Source organism: Notolepis coatsorum (assembly GCF_963971535.1).
Source record: "Notolepis coatsorum genome assembly, chromosome: 12".
NCBI lineage: Eukaryota > Metazoa > Chordata > Actinopteri > Aulopiformes > Paralepididae > Notolepis > Notolepis coatsorum.
This window is the reverse complement of record NC_140176.1, coordinates 94,113,353-94,134,019: the sequence shown is the minus strand read 5'-3', so window position 1 is coordinate 94,134,019 and position 20,667 is coordinate 94,113,353. Positions and strand designations below refer to the sequence as shown.

At 42.1% G+C, this 20,667-nt stretch overlaps 1 protein-coding gene across 2 annotated transcripts in view; it reads left to right on the top strand.

The window, feature by feature from the left end:
- The window catches only part of il6st (interleukin 6 cytokine family signal transduce), a 98,810-nt gene that overhangs the window by 40,203 nt on the left and 37,940 nt on the right, over window positions 1–20,667 (top strand). For both annotated transcript variants that reach the window (XM_084326478.1, XM_084326477.1), the window contains 3 exons: window positions 1,965–2,169; window positions 14,935–15,132; window positions 17,594–17,719. In XM_084326478.1, coding sequence (XP_084182604.1) covers window positions 1,965–2,169; window positions 14,935–15,132; window positions 17,594–17,719 — 529 coding nt within the window. The remainder of the gene's footprint in view (window positions 1–1,964; window positions 2,170–14,934; window positions 15,133–17,593; window positions 17,720–20,667) is intronic.

Below are 20,667 nucleotides of genomic sequence, written 5' to 3'. Positions count from 1 at the left end.
ATAATAAAAGCACCTCTCAATTTGCACATTCCATCTGTGAAAAGAAGCAGGGAGAAGAAAATCGTATTTATCTCGACAAATTCATCTACAACCCATCAATTAAAGAGTAGCCTGTAAGACACAAACCTCAGCCTAAGTCTAGGGTTGGGCACCGAAAACCGGTTCTAATAGGAACCGGTTCCTAACTTCCGGTTCTGGAACCGGAAGTAACATATTTGAATTTCGATTTTTTTTTTACTTTAATACCCTAGTTACAGTACAGCAACCAAATTAAACTGTATCAAGTCAACTGAAAATGTGAATAGTATGATTTTCTTTTTGAAATAATAAAAAAAAAAAAAATCTCCTTCGAAATAAGCTGTAACCTGTTTTGACCTGCACCTCAAAGAATCGGAATCGAGAATCGTTTAGAACAGGAATCGATATGGAGAATCGGAATCGGAACCGGAATCGTTCAAATCCAAACGATGCCCAACCCTAAGCCTAACACCTAGGTGTGGCACGCACTGTAGCCTTGATTTAAACTAGGGATGTTCGATATTGGCTTTTTTACCGATATCCGATATACCGATATTGTCCAACTCTTAATTTCCGATACCTATATCAACCGATACCGATATATGCAGGGTCCCCCCCCCCCCCCCCCCCCCAAAAAAACGAATAATTTCAGGTAATTAACATTACATAATCTCTTGTCGTGGAATTAACACAACATTATGCATACTTTTGACAATAAATAAAATAAGAATTTGTTCTTACTTGCTTGCCTGGGTAAATACCGTACTTTTCGGACTATAAGCCGCGGCTTTTTTCCCCATTTTTCGACCCTGCGGCTTATATAACGGTGCGGCTTATGTGACTCGACGTGACCAAACTCTAAAATGTAAACATCTAAATATTGCTTTTTTGACTGCATTGAAATGTTATTTATCTGTTCCCTTATTTGCTAAACTTAATACAACTTGTAAATGAGTTAATGCTTGTTATTTGTCCGACAGTATTGTGTCCCAATGCTAATTACATATGGTAATTAAACATTAAAACACCTGCGGCTTATAGTCCAGTGCGGCTTATATATGTACACATCATTCAATTTAGCTGCTGCGGCTTATAGTCAGGTGCGGCTTATAGTGCGAAAAGTACGGTAAATGTAAAAAAATAATTTTTTTGAAAACCGATACCGCTAATTCCCGATATTACATTTTAATGCCAATATCGGTAGGCTGATAATATCGGACATCCCTAATTTAAACCACAGCACTAGGTGTATCATGCACTCTAGCTTTGATTTAAACCACAGCACTAGGTGTATCATGCACTCTAGCTTTGATTTAAACCACACCACTAGGTGTATCATGCACCGTAGCTTTGATTTAAACCACACCACTAGGTGTATCATGCACCGTAGCTTTGATTTAAACCACACCACTAGGTGTATCATGCACCGTAGCTTTGATTTAAACCACACCACTAGGTGTATCATGCACCGTAGCTTTGATTTAAACCACAGCACTAGGTGTATCATACACCGTAGCTTTGATTTAAACCACAGCACTAGGTGTATCATGCACTCTAGCTTTGATTTAAACCACACCACTAGGTGTATCATGCACCGTAGCTTTGATTTAAACCACAGCACTAGGTGTATCATGCACCGTAGCTTTGATTTAAACCACAGCACTAGGTGTATCATGCACCGTAGCTTTGATTTAAACCACACCACTAGGTGTATCATGCACCGTAGCTTTGATTTAAACAACACCACTAGGTGTATCATGCACCGTAGCTTTGATTTAAACCACAGCACTAGGTGTATCATGCACCGTAGCTTTGATTTAAACCACACCACTAGGTGTGTCATGCACCGTAGCTTTGATTTAAACCACAGCACTAGGTGTGTCATGCACCGTAGCTTTGATTCTAAAAGAAAATTGACAGTAGCTTGGCTCTGCTAACCCTGCCAGGATCCCCGGCTGTCCAATGGAAGGATTGTTGGCTTTAACGTGAGTCTGCAGAGCAGAGAGTGGGAGCGCGTGAACAGGTCTGATGGCAGCATCACCTACCTGGGACAGATCCACCTGACCAACAGGGAGGGGGCCACCATCCAAGCGGTCGCACGCAACTCCAAGGGGACATCTCCCGTCACGGCGCTCATCATCCCCAGAACGGGTAAGAGTCTACAGGTTAAAATGACTGAGAAACGCAGTTCTGAATATATATACATATTAGGCCTGTCCCCGACTAAGGATTTGTATAGTCTACTTTGATTTGCCAAAATTTGCAGATAGTGGTAGTCGACTACTCCCCCCGAATGCATTTTTTTAAGGATTAAATATATATATATATCTTTTTTGGGGTCATTCCATTTGGGCTGTGGGGGTGCTTAATGTCTGAAGGAGTCGACTGAAGGCTTCTTGTCCTCTGCAAAAGCATGCAATTGGTCCACTGATGGATACATCTTGATATCTGTCTAGTGCACTGGTTCTCAACTGGTCTCGCCTCAGGACCCACAGTTTTCCTTAGGCTTTAAGTTGCGACCCAAATTTTTTAACCACTTTGATTTATTTCACAAATCTTCCAGTAATACACAATCCTTCATGCATTGTTAAAAACATGAAATAAACAAAAAAAAGTGCAACTAGGGCTAAAAACCCAATGAAAAAATCAGGGGATACTGAACACAAGACAAGACGAGATACTTTAATGCCACACAACAATGGTTGGTGGTAATTGTTTTCGGTACAGATGTTAAGCACTGGTTACATCAAACATGAAACAGACATCAAACATAAAAAACGTCAAAAACGTCCCCCTCCCACCTCCCAATCCCACAATAAATACATATATACATAAATACATATAGGACAGTCACGGTAACAGTGTCAGTCAGTGACAGATGCTTGCCCGTCTGTGCAAAGGGGCAAACAGCATTGTATTATGAAGAATATTCATTTTGATTGCTTCATGCCTCATGGCTTTGATGCTAGCACTTCACTGCACACAACACACTGATGTTTTGGTCCCTCTCTTTTGTCCTCAATGTAAGAAAACCCATATTTAATGTAGTCAGTGTCGTATTTGCGTTTCGCCATGTTTACAAATGCTCAAATCAATGAGCGCTAACTGATGACGACGTTAGTGTTACTGTCATGATAACGCTGGCAGCAAACGGCTATTGCACGTGCGCTGCAAACGTAAGTCTTTCAAAATAAAAGCACAGCATCACAAATAAAAAAACTATTATATATATATATTTTTTACACACACATCTGTGACCCACTCAAAATGACAAGTGTACAGACGTCTGATAAGCACAGTGTGTAGCTGGCGTGTCAGTGATGAGTGTGTGTGTTTCTGATAAGCACAGTGTGTAGCTGGCGTGTCAGTGATGAGTGTGTGTGTTTCTGATAAGCACAGTGTGTAGCTGTCGTGTCGGTGCTGAGTGTGTGTGTAGTGTGTAGCTGGCGTGTCGGTGATTGAGTGTGTGTGTAATGTGTAGCTGGCGTGTCGGTGATGAGTGTGTGTGTAGTGTGTAGCTGGCGTGTCGGTGATGAGTGTGTGTAGTGTGTAGCTGGCGTGTCGGTGATGTGTGTGTCTAGTGTGTAGCTGGCGTGTCGGCTCGACTACTGCAACGCACTGCTTGCTGGCCTCCCAGCCACTGCCACCACGCCTCTTCAACTCATTCAGAACGCAGCGGCCCGCCTGATCTCAAAACTACCGAAGTCGGCCCATGTCACCCCACTCCTTAGGGACCTGCACTGGCTCCCCATTGCTGCACGAATCCGCTGCAAGGCCCTCGACCTGGCATACCGTGCAGTAGGGGTGTAACGGTACACGAAAACCACGGTACATACCTCGGTTTTGAAGTCGAGGTTCGGTACGGGTTTTCGGTACAGTGAGGGAAAGTTTGGCTTTCCATGTTCCACTCAGGGGTGATGTAGTGTGCAGTAACTAATTGTACTTGTAGGGCTGTCAACAAATATTCTATATTGAAATTAATAATCGAAAAATAATAATAATAATAATTATATTAGATTGTGAAAAAAACAGCCCCCGGTGGGCGGTCGTTAGTGGTTAACATACCGTTGTATTCGTTCGGTACACTACACAGCCGTTCGGTATGGTACGGTACACACTGAAACAGTTCGGTTCAGTATGGATACGTGTACCTTTACACCCCTACCGCGCAGGGAAGGGAATGGCTCCCGCCTACCTCCGGTCAATGGTCTCTCACTACACACCCTCAAGAGTCAAGACCCCTACGCTCTGCATCTTCTGGCCGTCTCAAGTTTCAAGTTTCAAGTTTCTTTAATAGTTGTCATACAGAAGTACAGAATACTTTCATACAAAATGCTTCTTACTGTTACGCTCCAGAGACTGTGCTAGACAAGATAGTATCAAATAACATAGTATAGCATGTAATTTAGAAGAAGAAAATGAGGTCACAGTGTTCGGTATAGACATATGTACAATGTTCTGAGTTACCATATAATATACAATACTATGCAGTGTACTAATGTACAGTACTATATAGTGCAAAGCAGAAATGGGATGAGGTACAATTTAGGTACACTTTAAAGTAAGGTGTACGAGTTGTAGTGCAATCCTTCATCAATAAATATAAAGTGTGGGGAGTGGGTGCTACAGTGTGTTTGTTTAAAGTGGGTGTGTGCTATAAAGTGTGTGGAGTGGGTGCTACAGTGTGTTTGTTTAAAGTGAGTGTGTGCGTGTGGATGTGTGTGCTATGTGCGTTTGGTGGTTGTTGTTGTGTAGTGTTCATTGTTCGTTTAGCAGCCTGATGGCCTGGGGATAGAAGCTTCTTCTGAGTCTTTCTGTGCTCGCCTTGAGACTCCGGTATCGCTTGCCTGACCGCAGCAGTTCAAAGAGGCAGTTGTTCGGGTGACTGGAGTCTTTAATGATTCTCTTAGCCTTGCCCTTGCAACGCTTGTTGTAAATGTTCTGGAGGGTGGGGAGCCCCCCTCCAATTGTGCGTTCGGCTGAACGTGTCACTCTTTGTAGTCTGCTTCGGTCTTGTGCAGTGCTATTCCCAAACCAGGAGGTGATGTTGCCGGTCAAGATGCTCTCTATTGTACATGAGTAGAAGTTCTTAAGGATCTTCTGACTGACTTGGAACTTCCTTAGGCGCCCCGGTTTAGCTGCAATATGTAGCGCACGCAATTGGTTACAGCTCCGCTCCCGTTATCGTTAATTTCGTTTAAAAACCTTATTTGGACAATACCAAAAGAGATTAGACCACATCGTATGTATTGATAAGACCCTCTACTAACTATATCAAAAAGACAACATGGATAAGGATAAGAGAAAGGGTGGAAGGAAACAAGACACAGCAATTCTAACGGCGCCGATTGAAACACGCTCAAGGAAAATAACAGGCGACGCTGTGGCAGATCCGTTGGGGACAAGCCCCGACGCGGGGAATATAGAGGAGAATACACAGGGACCAAGGACAACTGGCCCCGAGATGGAGACAATAGATGACAACATAACAGGAACATCAGAAAAAAGTACCGTGAAGGAAAAAGCAGGCGATTTTGAGAAGATAATAGCAAAAACATCCATCGGATCCCTCACTGCTCCAATAACATCAACTGACACAAGCAGTTCAGTTGCACAGCCCGACTTCAACTCTCTGACTATCCTGATAAAAGAACAGATGGTCGCTTTCAAAGCACACGTAGAAGAACAGTTGGTCGCACACGCTGAACACATCGATACTAAATTCGAAGAGGTTATGAGAGCGGTCGCTTTGCAGTCCGTGCGAATCACGACAGTGGAGATTTCGGTGACAGAAAACACAAAAGCAGTCAAAGCGAACGAAGGTGGCTTGACAGAGATGGGAGAAGAGATGGAAAGAGCTAAAGAGGAATATCGGAGGGAAATAAAATTGCTTAAAAACGAAGTGATGGAGAGGCAACTAGAAACCCATCGTTACCACAGGCGGAATAACATCCGCATTGTGGGGCTTGATGAAGCAGTGAACTGCGAAGACATCAACTTTCCAAAAGAGTTATCAACGATTTTGGAAAACTCCGATCCAAACAAAGTGCCAGAAGTGGAACAAGTTTACAGAATTGGTTCCCAGGGGCAAAGTATCAACGGGCCGAGAGTCATCATTGTCACTCTGCGGAAAACTACAACAAGGGATGACATCATCAAATATGCTCGCAACCAACGTGGGAAGCTGAAGTATGGTGATAAACCAATATTTATCTACGAAGATTTGAGCAGAGAGGCCATCATCCGACGTCAACCATACAAAGATGTGATGCAAAAGCTGTACAAAGCCGGCTACAAGCCAAGGCTAGCATATCCGGCGCTGTTATCATTCTTGGGCAATAACGGCCGCAGGTCAGGTCCATATACACCCTTTGAAGCTGAGGATTTCCTGAATCAAAATGCAGCAAATAACCCAAAGCATGACGAAAATGCCGGAATCAGTTAAGCCTCTCTCTAAATATATACCAGTGTTGGAATGACTTTATTGTGTTCATCAATGAGGTCATTCCACCAGTGTTGGAATGACATTGTTGTGTTCATCAAAGTAGCAAACGATATGCAAGTCGTCTATAACAAAGTGTACTGTGTATAATACGATTCATAATACATTATAATTTCAGTCTCTGGTCTCTGAGGGGACAAATAAATATCAATGCAAAAAGATCTATCTGGAATATTCTGGGTTTATCGCTCAAATGCCCTGGGTCTCTTAGATCATTCTGGAATGTAAAATAGTCTAGGCACTAGTATATTCTACAACCTTCTAGAATATAAGGCACCATGACAACGAAGCATACAACTCTAACAATAACATTCGGTGTGCATACACATAGCAGATAATAAATTAAATGAAGTGCAATCAGTCCTTAATAATACTTTAAAATTAACCACACATAAACGTATGAGCACAGCAAAGGCGCTGCTTTTCTATCTTATCTAATCAGTTAAATCGGTTCTAGTGGCTTCTCCACGTTGATAATTATTTATCTCTTATTCCTTATCTATATCTTTCCATTGATTTTTATTTTACTTAATTTTTTCTTCTCATTACTCTATATTTTTTAAATATATTTTAACTTACATTGTTCTTTTCCAATGTTCTTCACATTAAGGTGTCAATATTACTCTATATTTTTTAAATATATTTTAACTTACATTATTCTTTTCCAATGTTCTTCACATTAAGGTGTCAATATTGCTCTACAATCTTTTCCTTTTTTTTCCCCCCACACGTTGATGGAGGGTTCAAAGGAATATGTCGATAAAGGTTTATTCTCTTTTTTTTATTTTATTTTTTATTTTTATCTTTAGGTTATTTATCACAATACTTCATTACAGTAAGGGAAGGTGCAAGACCAAAAGCGACATTCTATTGCAATAGAATGGAAATGTTAGATCCTATGGCAATGAGCATAGGAAAATTAGGATTACAATGCTCAGTTTGGGCAATCCGGTGGACCATGGGAGAAAGTCAATCGCGGAGGATGTGTTCTTGGAACACAGGCATGTTCGACTTTCTGGGTGAGGGGAAAATAGGGGATTTTTATTTGTATATATATATGTTTTTAAGCTCAGCTCTCAACGGGACCTCATTAATTGGATGTGCATCTATTGTAGCTTCATACTCCAGAAACATTACCAAAAACTACACGAAAACATGCATAGACTATGGCTAGTTTGAATATAATGGTATGGAACACCGGTGGGATAAACAAACAACACAAGCGCAAAAGCGTGCTTACACTGATGAAAAAAGAACATGTGGACGTGGCTCTATTAAGCGAAACGCACATTTTAGAGGGAGACATAAATACGTTAGCGGATAACATATACCATAATATTAGTCACTCTTCTTTTGCTACGAGAACTAGAGGGGTAGCCATAGTCGTCAGACGCAAATTAAATATCGAATTGAAAGGGGTATGGTCGGATGCTGAGGGGCGCATAACTATAGCTAGGATTATACACAATAACAGGAAAATTGCATTGGCAGCGGTATATGCCCCGAATTTGTACGAAGTGGGTTTCTTCACTTCACTAACAGGAGAAATGTTAAACCATCCCGAGTACTCATATATAATAGGTGCGGATTTTAATGCCATTTGGAACCCAAGGATGGACAAAACTTACCTTTCCTTCTCCAGCGAACAAAAGAATTAATCTAAAGCATTAAAAGATTGGTCGAAATCAACAGGAGTAACTGATTTATGGCGTTCACTTAACCCCATGACCCGCAAGTACTCCTGTCGTTCGGCGAGACACAACACACTATCCAGAATTGATTACGTCTTTGCATCCCCGAGAATATTTGATAAATATGAAGTGGAAATGACACCCAATGCGCTATCAGATCACTGCTACTTAATCCTGAAAGCAACATTTGGTACACTATCTACCCGGGCCCCAAGATGGCGTTTTAATTCGATGCTGCTTAACAACAAGGAATTCATTACACAAATTAAAGAAGCTCTCACAGTATTCCTACAAGATAATGCTAACTCGGTGCAAGATCCCAGAATATTATGGATGTCGGTAAAGAATATGATCAAGGATTTCTCGGATAGATTTACCTCCATATTGCGCAAAAATCAAAACACAAAACTGTCTGAAATGGAAACGCTTTACTCAACGCTTTTTAATTCTTTAAAATACAACAACTCTACTAGACTAGATAACCAAGTTAACATTCTAAAGACAGAGATCAAAGCAATGTACAGACAAAAATCGGAATTGCAAATACGCAGCACTAGACAACAGCAGTACTTCCAAGGTTCTAAACCTAGTCACCTATTAGCCATGCGACTAAGAATTAATGCAAAATTTGCAGATATAACTGCCATTAGGAAACAACAAGCTCTAGTAACAGAACCCAAAATAATAAACGATACATTCAAAGAATTCTACTCCGATTTATATAACTCAGAAACGACCTTTGATCAAGACAAATTAGACACATATCTTAATCAAATTACTCTCCCTAAACTTACGGATGAAGACGCTAAACAGTTAGAAGTACCGATCACATTAGAAGAACTCAAGAAGGCCATATCCGGAATGAAAAACGGCAAAGCTCCGGGAATTGACGGTATCCCATCAGAAATGTACATTTCTTGCTGGGACATATTTGGACCCTTATTACTAAATATGATCTTATACTCAGTCAAAGAGGGAAGCTTCATTGAACACCAAAATACCGCACTAATTTCAGTTCTTCACAAAAAAGACAAAGACCCCACTGAGTGCGGTAGTTACCGTCCTTTAAGCCTCCTCGGAACCGATGTCAAACTGTACTCTAAGATATTAGCCATCAGATTGCAAAAGCATATGACGTCTTTAGTTCATCCGGACCAAACAGGCTTCATAAAAGGTCGCCTGATCAATGATAACATAAGGCGAATACTGCACGTACTAGATACAGACAAAGAGGACATCACACCTAAGGCGATACTATCCCTGGATGCTATGAAAGCATTTGACAGGTTGGAATGGTCGTTTCTATGGGCAGTATTGGAAAGGATGGGGTTAGGAAAAGGTTTCATTGATATGATTAAAGTACTATACAAGGACCCATCGGCCAGGATTACAACAGGCACATTCATCTCCGATATCTTTCCGGTATCACGCTCAGCCAGACAAGGTTGCCCTCTTAGTCCCGGACTATTCGATCTATCATTAGAACCTTTAGCACAATTTATAAGACAATCCCAACACATAGAACCAATAGTAATCAAGGGCACACATCATAAAATTCGTTTATATGCGGACGACGTAATATTGTTCATGCAAAACCCCAACAACACATTGCCGCTTATACTCAAGTTGATAGAGAACTTTGGTGATTTATCGGGATTTAAAATAAATTGGCCTAAGTCGGCTTTTCTTCCTCTTAACACCAGTGCAAAAAAAGAGACAACCCTCCCAGGTGCGATACCCATGGTCAAACATTTCAGATGCTTGGGTGTGGAAATATTTCCCACCATAAGACAAACGGTGAAGCACAATTACACAAAAATACAGAACAAAATCAAGGACGACCTGGACAGGTGGGCAAAACTTAAAAACTCAGTACAGGCAAGGGTATCAATAGTTAAGATGGATGTATTACCAAGAATCAATTTCTTCAGCTCAATGCTTCCGTTACCTCCTCCAGAGGGCTACTGGAAAAGATTACAAACCTCCACATACAAATTTATTTGGAATAACAAACCACCTCGCATAAAAAGATCCACCGCACAGAGAAATAAAGCAGACGGTGGCATGGCAGTCCCAGATTTTTTACAATATTTTAATGCCTTCACATTAAGACCATTGAAGAAGATATGGTTTGACCCCGAGGCTTTGGTATCTTGGAGAAAATTAGAAGAAAACATAGTAGCCCCACAGAGATTGAAAGACATAGCATACACTAAACTTTCAATCAAGCATTGTGAGCGAGAATTTGGCCCAATAATAACCCATGCAATCAGGACATGGCGGGAAACACAAAGGAAATTTCCTAACCCTCAAGTATGGCATAATCACACTCCCATATTCAATAACAATGCTCTCTTAATGGGAAAACGACCTATAAGATTCCCTATATGGGAAGAAAGAGGCATACACTCATTAGGGGATATTTTTAATAACAAGGGCCTCTGTAGTTATGTCGAAATATGCATAAAGTTTAACCTCACCGAGTCCACATGGCTTTTTTACATACAGTTACGACTTTGTATGAGATCTCACGGTGTTCCATTACACATACCAATTGAACACCACAGATACCACAAATTTTTCTATGAAAGAGATACATTGGGAGGTTTTGTATCAGGTTTTTATTATCAATTACTAACGTCCTCGTATGAAACCCTTCAACTAGACAATGTCTGGAGGAGGGATATACCAGACCTGGAAAATGACTTTGATTGGCAAGGAGCCTGGGCAAATGTCCGACTTACATCAAGGAACCCGGATCATCAACAAATCAATCGGAACTATATTCACAGGACATACTTGACTCCTATAAGGCTGTGCAAAATGGGGCTTATACAAGACTCCAAATGCTCCCAATGTACAAATGGGGACGAAGGAACATTTATGCACATGTATTGGGACTGCCCACCAGTTAAGGCATTCTGGAAAGATGTGTCCCAACAATTATCAATACTCGTATTTTGGAATATACCTGTACACCCCGCGGTATTGCTATTGAATGATGTTTTTGAGTTTGCAGTGAATCCACAACTAAAAAGATTGGTTTTATCGGGTATCACAGTAGCTAAAAAACTGATCGCATCACGTTGGTTTCAACCGGAAAAAATTTGCCGGAAAGTGTGGTTTCTTACATATCTCGATGTGATATATCAAGAAATATCTACAGCAAGAATTCTGGGGCTCAATGAATCCAAAATGTCAATGTGGTTAGAAGTGGTGGAGAGAATAAAAGCTAGCCTATAATGGTGGTGTCTGGTTAGGAGTGAGGGATAATGGAGGTACTATCCAAGAGGGGGTCCGGGAGGGGGGGGTTTGAGCTGGAGCATATGTGTGTAGGGTTTTAGAAAATAGGTATTAGGGGTATATTATATACTAACATTTATATAATTGTAACTTCGCTGGATATACACTGTATACGGTTAAAATGTTATTATTGACTATTTTTGTTTTATCCTGTTTCTGTACTTGCATATATTTTAACCACCTTTACTGAAAGTTTCATTATACATTGTGTGTTGAGTACTGACTTTTAATAAGTTTTGTTTTGCAATAATAAAAAAAATTAAAAAAAAAAAAAAAAAAAAATGAGGTCACAGTGTTCGGTATAGACATATGTACAATGTTCTGAGTTACCATATAATATACAATACTATGCAGTGTACTAATGTACAGTACTATATAGTGCAAAGCAGAAATGGGATGAGGTACAATTTAGGTACACTTTAAAGTAAGGTGTACGAGTTGTAGTGCAATCCTTCATCAATAAATATAAAGTGTGGGGAGTGGGTGCTACAGTGTGTTTGTTTAAAGTGGGTGTGTGCTATAAAGTGTGTGGAGTGGGTGCTACAGTGTGTTTGTTTAAAGTGAGTGTGTGCGTGTGGATGTGTGTGCTATGTGCGTTTGGTGGTTGTTGTTGTGTAGTGTTCATTGTTCGTTTAGCAGCCTGATGGCCTGGGGATAGAAGCTTCTTCTGAGTCTTTCTGTGCTCGCCTTGAGACTCCGGTATCGCTTGCCTGACCGCAGCAGTTCAAAGAGGCAGTTGTTCGGGTGACTGGAGTCTTTAATGATTCTCTTAGCCTTGCCCTTGCAACGCTTGTTGTAAATGTTCTGGAGGGTGGGGAGCCCCCCTCCAATTGTGCGTTCGGCTGAACGTGTCACTCTTTGTAGTCTGCTTCGGTCTTGTGCAGTGCTATTCCCAAACCAGGAGGTGATGTTGCCGGTCAAGATGCTCTCTATTGTACATGAGTAGAAGTTCTTAAGGATCTTCTGACTGACTTGGAACTTCCTTAGGCGCCTGAGGAAGTAGAGGCGTTGTCGTGCCTTCTTCACAACACTGTCAATGTGTGTGGTCCATGTCAAGTCCTCGGATATGTAGGCTCCGAGGTACTTAAAGCTGTTGACTCTCTCAACCGGTCCCCCGTCGATGCTGAGGGGGCTGTAGTCCTTGACCCCCGACCTCCTGAAGTCCACAATCATCTCCTTTGTTTTGCTGACGTTCAGGGAGAGGCTGTTTTCCTGGCACCATCCCGCCAGGACCTTGACCTCTTCCAGGTAGGCCCTCTCGTCGTTGGCAGAGATCAGGCCCACCACCACTGTGTCGTCAGCAAATTTGATGATTGTATTGCTACTCCGCTGAGCCACACAGTCGTGTGTGTACAGGGAGTAGAGGAGGGGACTCAGAACACAGCCCTGGGGGGCCCCTATGTTGAGGGTGATGGATGAGGAGGTGCAGTTGCCTGCTCTCACCACCTGGGGTCTGCCAGTCAGGAAGTCCAAGACCCACTGGCAGAGGTCATAGTTCAAGCCCAGGTCCCTGAGCTTGGCTATGAGTATGGAGGGGACTATGGTATTGAATGCCGAGCTGTAGTCGATGAATAGCATTCTCACATAGTTCCCCTGCCTCTTGTCCAGGTGTGATGCTGCTGTGTGCAGCACATGGGCTATGGCGTCCTCCGTGGACCTGTTGGGGCGGTATGCAAATTGCAGGGGGTCCATGTTGATGGGGAGGGAGGAGCAGATGTAGCCCTTTACTAGCTTCTCAAAGCACTTCATGGCTATGGAGGTGAGAGCTACAGGGCGGTAGTCGTTGAGGCAAGCAGGCTTGGATTTTTTGGGTACAGGGATAATAGTGGACTTCTTCAGGCAGGTGGGGATGACAGCCTGTTCTAAGGACAGGTTAAATATGTCAGTGAATACTGGGGCCAGTTGGTCGGCACAGACTTTTAGGACGCGGCCGGGGATGCCGTCCGGACCTGCTGCCTTCCTGATATTCACTTTTTTAAAGGTCCGCCTCACCTCATGCTCTGTTACCCTGAACACTGCGCCTCCATCAGCAGCTGACCCCCCCCCCCCCCCCCATTGCCGTGGCTTGTGAGCTGGTGTTGTTATTACCAGCATCAAACCTCGCATAGAAGGTATTGAGGTCATTTGCTAAGGAGATGTCACTGTTCAGTTTGAGGGAGGCGCCTTTGTAGTCTGTCATCGTTTTGAGCCCCTGCCACATAGCTCTAGAGTCAGCTTGTTCAAACTGGAGTTCAATTTTATCCCTGTAGCGCCGTTTGGCCTCTGACACTGTCCTCCTTACGTTGTATCGCGCCACCTTGTGGTCATTCATGTTGCCTGCCACTAGGCCGTCGTTGTATGCTTTGGTGCGCTCTCTCAGAGCTTCACGGACGGATTTGTCTACCCAGGGTTTTTGATTTGGGTAAACTCTCATTTTGGTAGTGGGGATTGTTTCTTCCACCAAAGTACAAACATAGTCCAGCACTGTCTCCGTGTAGACATTAATGTTATCTGTGTCGCGGAACACATTCCAGTCTGTGCAGTCAAACGCAGACTGGAGCGTCTCCTCTGACGTCAAATCCCATTTCTGCACCTCTCGCGAGACTACAGGAGTACTTTTGATTCTCTGTTTGTACATTGGTGAAAGAAAGATTGACGCGTGATCTGATTTACCAAAGCCACTATCAGAATGAGCCTTGTAGCCACCTTTAAATTGCGTGTAACAGTGATCTAGGATGTTACCGCCTCTGGTGTTGCAAGTCACATGCTGATAGAAGTCAGGTAATACCTTTCTCAGATTGGCGCTATTGAAATCACCCAGCACTAAAATTGCGGCGTTAACGTTCGCCGATTGTATTCTATTTACCTCGTCGTGGAGTCTGGAGAGCGCAACGTTGTTACTGGCTTGCGGTGGAATATACACTCCTACAAGGATGATCGCCGTTAACTCCCTCGGGAGGAAGAAAGGACGACACTTGATGGTTATATATTCCAGGTCTGGGGAGCAGTGGTTGGATAATTCCTTCACGTTAGTTGGATCGCTCCAATTGTTGTTAGGTAGGTCTCAGACCTACTCCTATCGGAGCTCCAGGAGGGTCATCAAGGAGAAGCGCCTTTTCTCAGTCCTTGCCCCACAATGGTGGAATGAACTGCCCACCACAGTTAGGACAGCCGAAACCCGTCCAATGTTTCGCCGTCGACTAAAGACGCACTTCTTCAACCATTATCTGAAATTTAAAAAAATCTAACCCTAACTAACCTTACTGTCATCATGCACTTGTCCTAATATACTAACCTACACTGTAGCAGTCAACACTTTGATGAACATTGTTACTCAGCTGATAAGAGTTGTGCCCTTCCTGATGACTTGTTGTACAGAACTTGTAAGTCGCCTTGGATAAAAGCGTCAGCTAAATGACTAAATGTAAATGTGTGTCTCAGAGCGCCAGCCGGTGGGGGAGCTGCAGTCCTTCACCCGGGGCGGCCAGCTGGTTGTGGAGTGGCAGCCCCCCAACGCCACGGGCAGAGGAGCCCCCCTGGAGTACGTGGTGGAGTGGGCGTGGCTCAGCGACCGGGGGACCGACTGGCAGATGGACTGGCAGAGGGAGGGTCCAGGCACCACCAGCACAGCCATCAGAGGTGATCTGGAGTCCTGTAGCCGCTGCTCCTGTAGCCCCTTTCGTGACTGTGATGCACGCCAACAAGGTTTGGCCGAGTGAATCCACAGTCCCTTGCTCCCCAATAGGAAACCACCCTATTTTAACTCTGAAGAACTGGTCCGATGCGAAACGTTCGTTATACAAGTATCGCAGAGGAAATTTCAAAGGTGCTCACAGTTGCACAAGGGTCTTGGATAGAGAAACGCAATGGTTTAAAAGCCCGGCGTTGCTAATAAACATTTAAAATAATTTGTATAAACGTGTAAACAGCGAAGAACGTATGGCTGCTCTCCCCCGAACGCCGCAATGAGGAGTAGGGTATTATCTGCAGAGCCGCACTGCCGTCTCGCTGATGTTTACACGTTTATAATATTTTTTTTCATGTTTATTAGCAACGACGAGCTTCAAACCATTGCGTTTCTCTGTTTCTCATTGCGTGCAACTGAGTACCTTTGACATTTCTCTGCGATACTTGTATAACGAACGCTTCGCGTCGGACCAGTTCTTCATGGTAAATCTAGGTTGGTTTCCTATTGGGGAGCAAGGGACTGTGGATTCACTCGGCCAAACCTTGTTGGCGTGCATCACAGTCACGAAAGGGGATACTGTTGCTGGTGGTTTTGACATTTTTGCTACAAGCTTTTGTCATAAAACAAAGTCAGAACAAACATTTTAGAATTTAGAGCATTATTATAATTCTTTTTTTTATATATATATATTGTTACTTCCATATATCTAGTATATGAATGAATTAAAGAATACTCTATCATCAGTTAGTGGAATGTAGTTTACATGTATATTTGATTGAATAGATTGTGAAATAAACCTCTGCACAACTGAACAATTATTTTCTAATATAGGGTGCTGACTAAGTGCTTGATAGGTCACTATTACAAAGTACCAATGTAATATTTATATATATATTAAGGCTGTCAAATATATCGCGTTATTATCGCGTTAACTCCCGATTCTATTAATGCCACTAATTTTTTTTTAACTCAAGATTAACTAAAAATTTTTTTTTTTTTTTTTTTTTTTTTTTATACTAGACTTCACTCAGGTGTATTATTGATGCTCTCATTGATACTATGTTTGTTTCTGAAGTGTGTGTGTGTGTGTGTGTGTGTGTGTGTGTGTGTGTGTGTGTGTGTGTGTGTGTGTGTGTGTGTGTGTGTGTGAGATATAGAGAGAGAGGGGGGTGAGAGAGATGAGGAAGGGGCAAAAGAGAAAAAGAGCTGGGAGAGTGTGTGTGTGTGAGGGAGAGAGGGGGGTGTGTGATTAATCAGCCCTTGTGTGTGTGAATGTAACAAGTTCCTAACGTTTTCTTTCCCCTATTATTTCATGCACACTTTATTCATTGTTTTAAATTATTATTTTCTTTTAAGTTATTTTGTGCATCACTCTGTTTTGAATTTGATGCAAATTTGCAATGCATGAGGGTCATCCTTTTGTGTTAAATGGCTGCACAAAGCAAGCATTTGTTGACCCTCATGGTGATAAGAGTATTAAAACTTGGAACTTGAAAAAGATCTGTTTAAGGTAAAAAGAAAAATTTAAATAAAAATGCGATTAATTTGCGATTAATCGCGAGTTAACTATGGACACTCATGCGATTAATCGAGTTAAATATTTTAATCGTTTGACAGCACTAATATATATATATATATCTTTGATGATTTGAATGTCTCTTCTTTATGTATTAGTACTACTTGTTGTGTTTAATTTATATTTACTTCCATGACTAGTACCAATTATTCTTGTACGTTGTAGTACATTGTATTATGATTACCTGTCTATTTATATTTTTGTGTTGTGCTATTTGAGACGTAATGTATATCTTAATGTATAACCATGTACAGTGTATACATGGTTATCGGCCATGTGATTGTGTTAAGCTGATATGTAACACCTGTGTTCCCTGTTTGAGCAATGTTCACTCCAGTGTCTTTTATCTCATCAGGGTTCGCACAAGGTCCTTGAAGTGCTTTTTTTTTTACAAACAAAAGTCAAGGCCTGGAATTCCTTAAACAGCCAATTTTTTTTAACAAGGTGCTTAAAAAGTCCTTGAAATTTAAAATCAAACATTCGCATGATAAAAAAAATTCTGAATCAAGAAAATAATTTTTTTTATTTACTAATTGTCGGAAATTGGTTTTAAGCCATACATATTGGATCAGATTTCTTTTCTATAAAAAACTGCATTTAAAAGTGAATTGTATCCTTTTTAAATGCCCCTTTAAACTGAAAAATAGTGATTGGAAAAGTATTTGAAAGTCCTTGAATTTCTAAGGAATCTGTGGGAACCCCGTCTCATGTAGAATTAATACAATTCTAATAAATAGATTGTGAATTGACCCCAGCCCTCCCCAAAGTATCCCTACAAACAGACGTGTTGTTAGTGTAAGCACTCACCTCTACTTTCGTCTTTGTTTCAACGGCAGGTGCCCTTGAGAAGTTCACACGCTACAGCGTGTCTGTGTATCCCATGTACCACTCTGTGTACCGCTCTGTCCACGGCCTGGAGGCCGGGAAGCCTGCAACTGTAGCCGTCTATCTGGAACAAGGAGGTGAGTGATCTCATAATATGCCCCTTTTCCACTGCATGGTACCTACTCTACTCTACTCTACTCAGCATTTTAGTACCAGCCACCAGGTACTTTTTGGGTACTTTTTTAGTCCCTGCTCTGTCGAGGTTCCAAGCGCGTGCCAAGCGGGTAGAAGTGGTACCAGAAAAGTCACGTGAAACACTGCAGACCACTGATTGGTCAGAAGAGAGACGCGTCACTCGTTGGAGCCTCTGAACAAAAACAGAAAGCCGCCATCTTTAATGGCTCGCGTAGGATGTCATTATGTTTGCAGCAAGAAACAAGTGCAATAAACAAAAAAGGATACAGTCACTGTGTATTCTGCCTCATTTATTGATGAAACAAATTATTGATGAAACAAACCTTTGAAACAAAACCGACATCAACACAATTTGCCATCGAGCGGAGAGTTTAGTCTCACAAAAGATCGCTGAGTGATTAGTTAAGCTTGTTGTTAGGGTTAGGGACGTGAGTGGTAACGTTAGTTAGCCTAATGTTAACGTTAGCAGATAGACACGAGAGCCTAGGTAACGTTAAAGCTTGTAGAATAGACACAATGAGAGGTAACGTTAGCGTTAGCAGAATAGACACAACGAGAGTCTGGTTAATGTTGTTATTGATTGATTGAAAACTGTGTTTTACTCTGGCTTGCCAAGCTCACAGACATAGCTATGCTGGAGCTCTGGGAGCTCTCATGCTGATCACCAGCGGCCCCGCCTCCCCACACGGAGACAAACTGAGTACTTAGTACCTGCAGTGGAAAAGGAACGAAGTACCAGGTACCTAAAGCGAGTAGAGTAGAGTAGGGTAGAGTCGAGTAGGTACCATGCAATGGAAAAGAGGCATAAAGTGAACCACTTCAGTATATCTGGAACTAGAGCTGTCCCCGAAGCCTGTTTTTGGGCTTCGAACTTCGTCAGGGTTTTTCGAACGGACGTTCAAACCTTTGTTTTTAATTATTTGTTCTTCTTTTTTAATAAATATCCTTAAACTAAATCCTCAATTTGAATAAAGTGATTAATCTGATTAAATTATTATTATTATTTCTTTTTAAATCAACTTTCTTCAATGAATATAACTCATCAGTTTTAATACTATATTAGTGTAGCCTAATCTTTATCTGCAACTGTGAAGAAAACCCCTATTGGTTTAAACAGAATGAATAGACACATAAAAAATATATATAATTTTTTTTCTTTTTAAATATATTAAAAATGTAAAATTCGAATTGAAATTCTGTTGATTTAGAATTTGAATGCCAACGTAACGAACGAAGGTCTGAATGTTCGAACGTTTGGGCTCAGCCCTATCTGGAACAAGGAGGTGAGATCTTAGTGAACCACTTCAGTCTATCTGGAACAAGGAGGTGAGATCTTAGTGAAGTACTTCAGTCTATTTTACATATTATACATATAATATTTCATTTAGCTGACGCTTTTATCCAAATCGACTTACAAGTTCTGTACGACAGGTCATCAGGAAGGATACAACTCTATCAGCTGAGTAACAATATTCATCAAAGTGTTGCGTGTTACAGTGTAGGTTAGTTTATTAGGACAAGTGCATGACAGTAAGGTTAGTTAGGGTTAGATTTTTTATTTATTTTTTTATACCGGTATATATTTTTTTAATTTTATTTCAGATAATGGTTGAAGAAGTGCGTCTTTAGTCGACGGCGAAAGATTGGACGGGATTCGGCTGTCCTAACTGGGGTGGGTAGTTCATTCCACCATTGTGGGGCAAGGACTGAGAATAGGCGGCTTCTCTTTGATGACCCTCCGGGAGCTTGGATATGAGTAGGTCTAAGGCGGCCAGAAGATGCAGAGCGTAGGGGTCTTGAGGGTGTGTAGTTAGAGACCATTGACCGGAGGTAGGCGGGAGTGGTTCCCTTTGCCGCACGCTATGCTAGGTCGAGGGCCTTGAAGCGGATACGTGCAGCAATGGGGAGCCAGTGCAGGTCCCTAAGAAGTGGGGTGACATGGGCCGACTTCGGTAGGTTTGAGATCAGGCGGGCCGCTGCGTTCTGAATGAGTTGAAGAGGCTTGGTGGCAGTGGCCGGGAGGCCACCTAGCAGTGCGTTGCAGTAGTCGAGGCGGGAGATGACTGTTGATTGGACGAGGAGTTGGGTGGCTTCTTTTGTCAGGAAGGGGCGGATCCTTCTGACGTTGCTCAGGAGGAATCGGCAGGTTCTGGTTGTCGCTGCGATGTGAGCAGAGAAGTTCAACTGGTCGTCGAGGACAACACCAAGGTTCTTGGCGGTCACAGCTGCATTCTCGACTGTGATGGAGAGGTCGGTCAGGGGGGAGGATTTGGCCGGCAGGTGGAGCAATTCTGTTTTGCTTAGGGTCAGTTTGAGGTGGTTGGTCGTCATCCAGGCAGAGATGTCGGACAGACAGGCCGAGATCCGCTCAGAGACGTGGATATCTGAGGGAGGGAAGGAGAGGAAGAGTTGAGTATCATCGGCATAACAATGATAATGATATCTGGAACAAGGAGGTGAGATCTTAGTGAACCACTTCAGTCTATCTGGAACAAGGAGGTGAGATCTTAGTGAAGCACTTCAGTCTATCTGGAACAAGGAGGTGAGATCTTAGTGAAGCACTTCAGTCTATCTGGAACAAGGAGGTGAGATCTTAGTGAAGCAATCTTGTGTTATTGTTGTATCGTTTTGTTACTGTGTCCATTGCTTTTAAATACTTTTAAGTACTCAGCTATTTAAATTTGTATTGTTGCCTTTTTTTTAATCTTTTCCCCCCCTCCTTTTTAGTACTCTTGTTCTTTTATCTCTTTTTTATATGCTGCCTCTGTACAGCACTTTGTGCCCCTGTGGCTGTTAAAGCGCTTTATAAATAAAGTTGGATTGGATTGGAAGCACTTTAGTATATCTAGAACAAGGAGGTGAGCCATGGCATCTTAGTGAACCTCTTCAG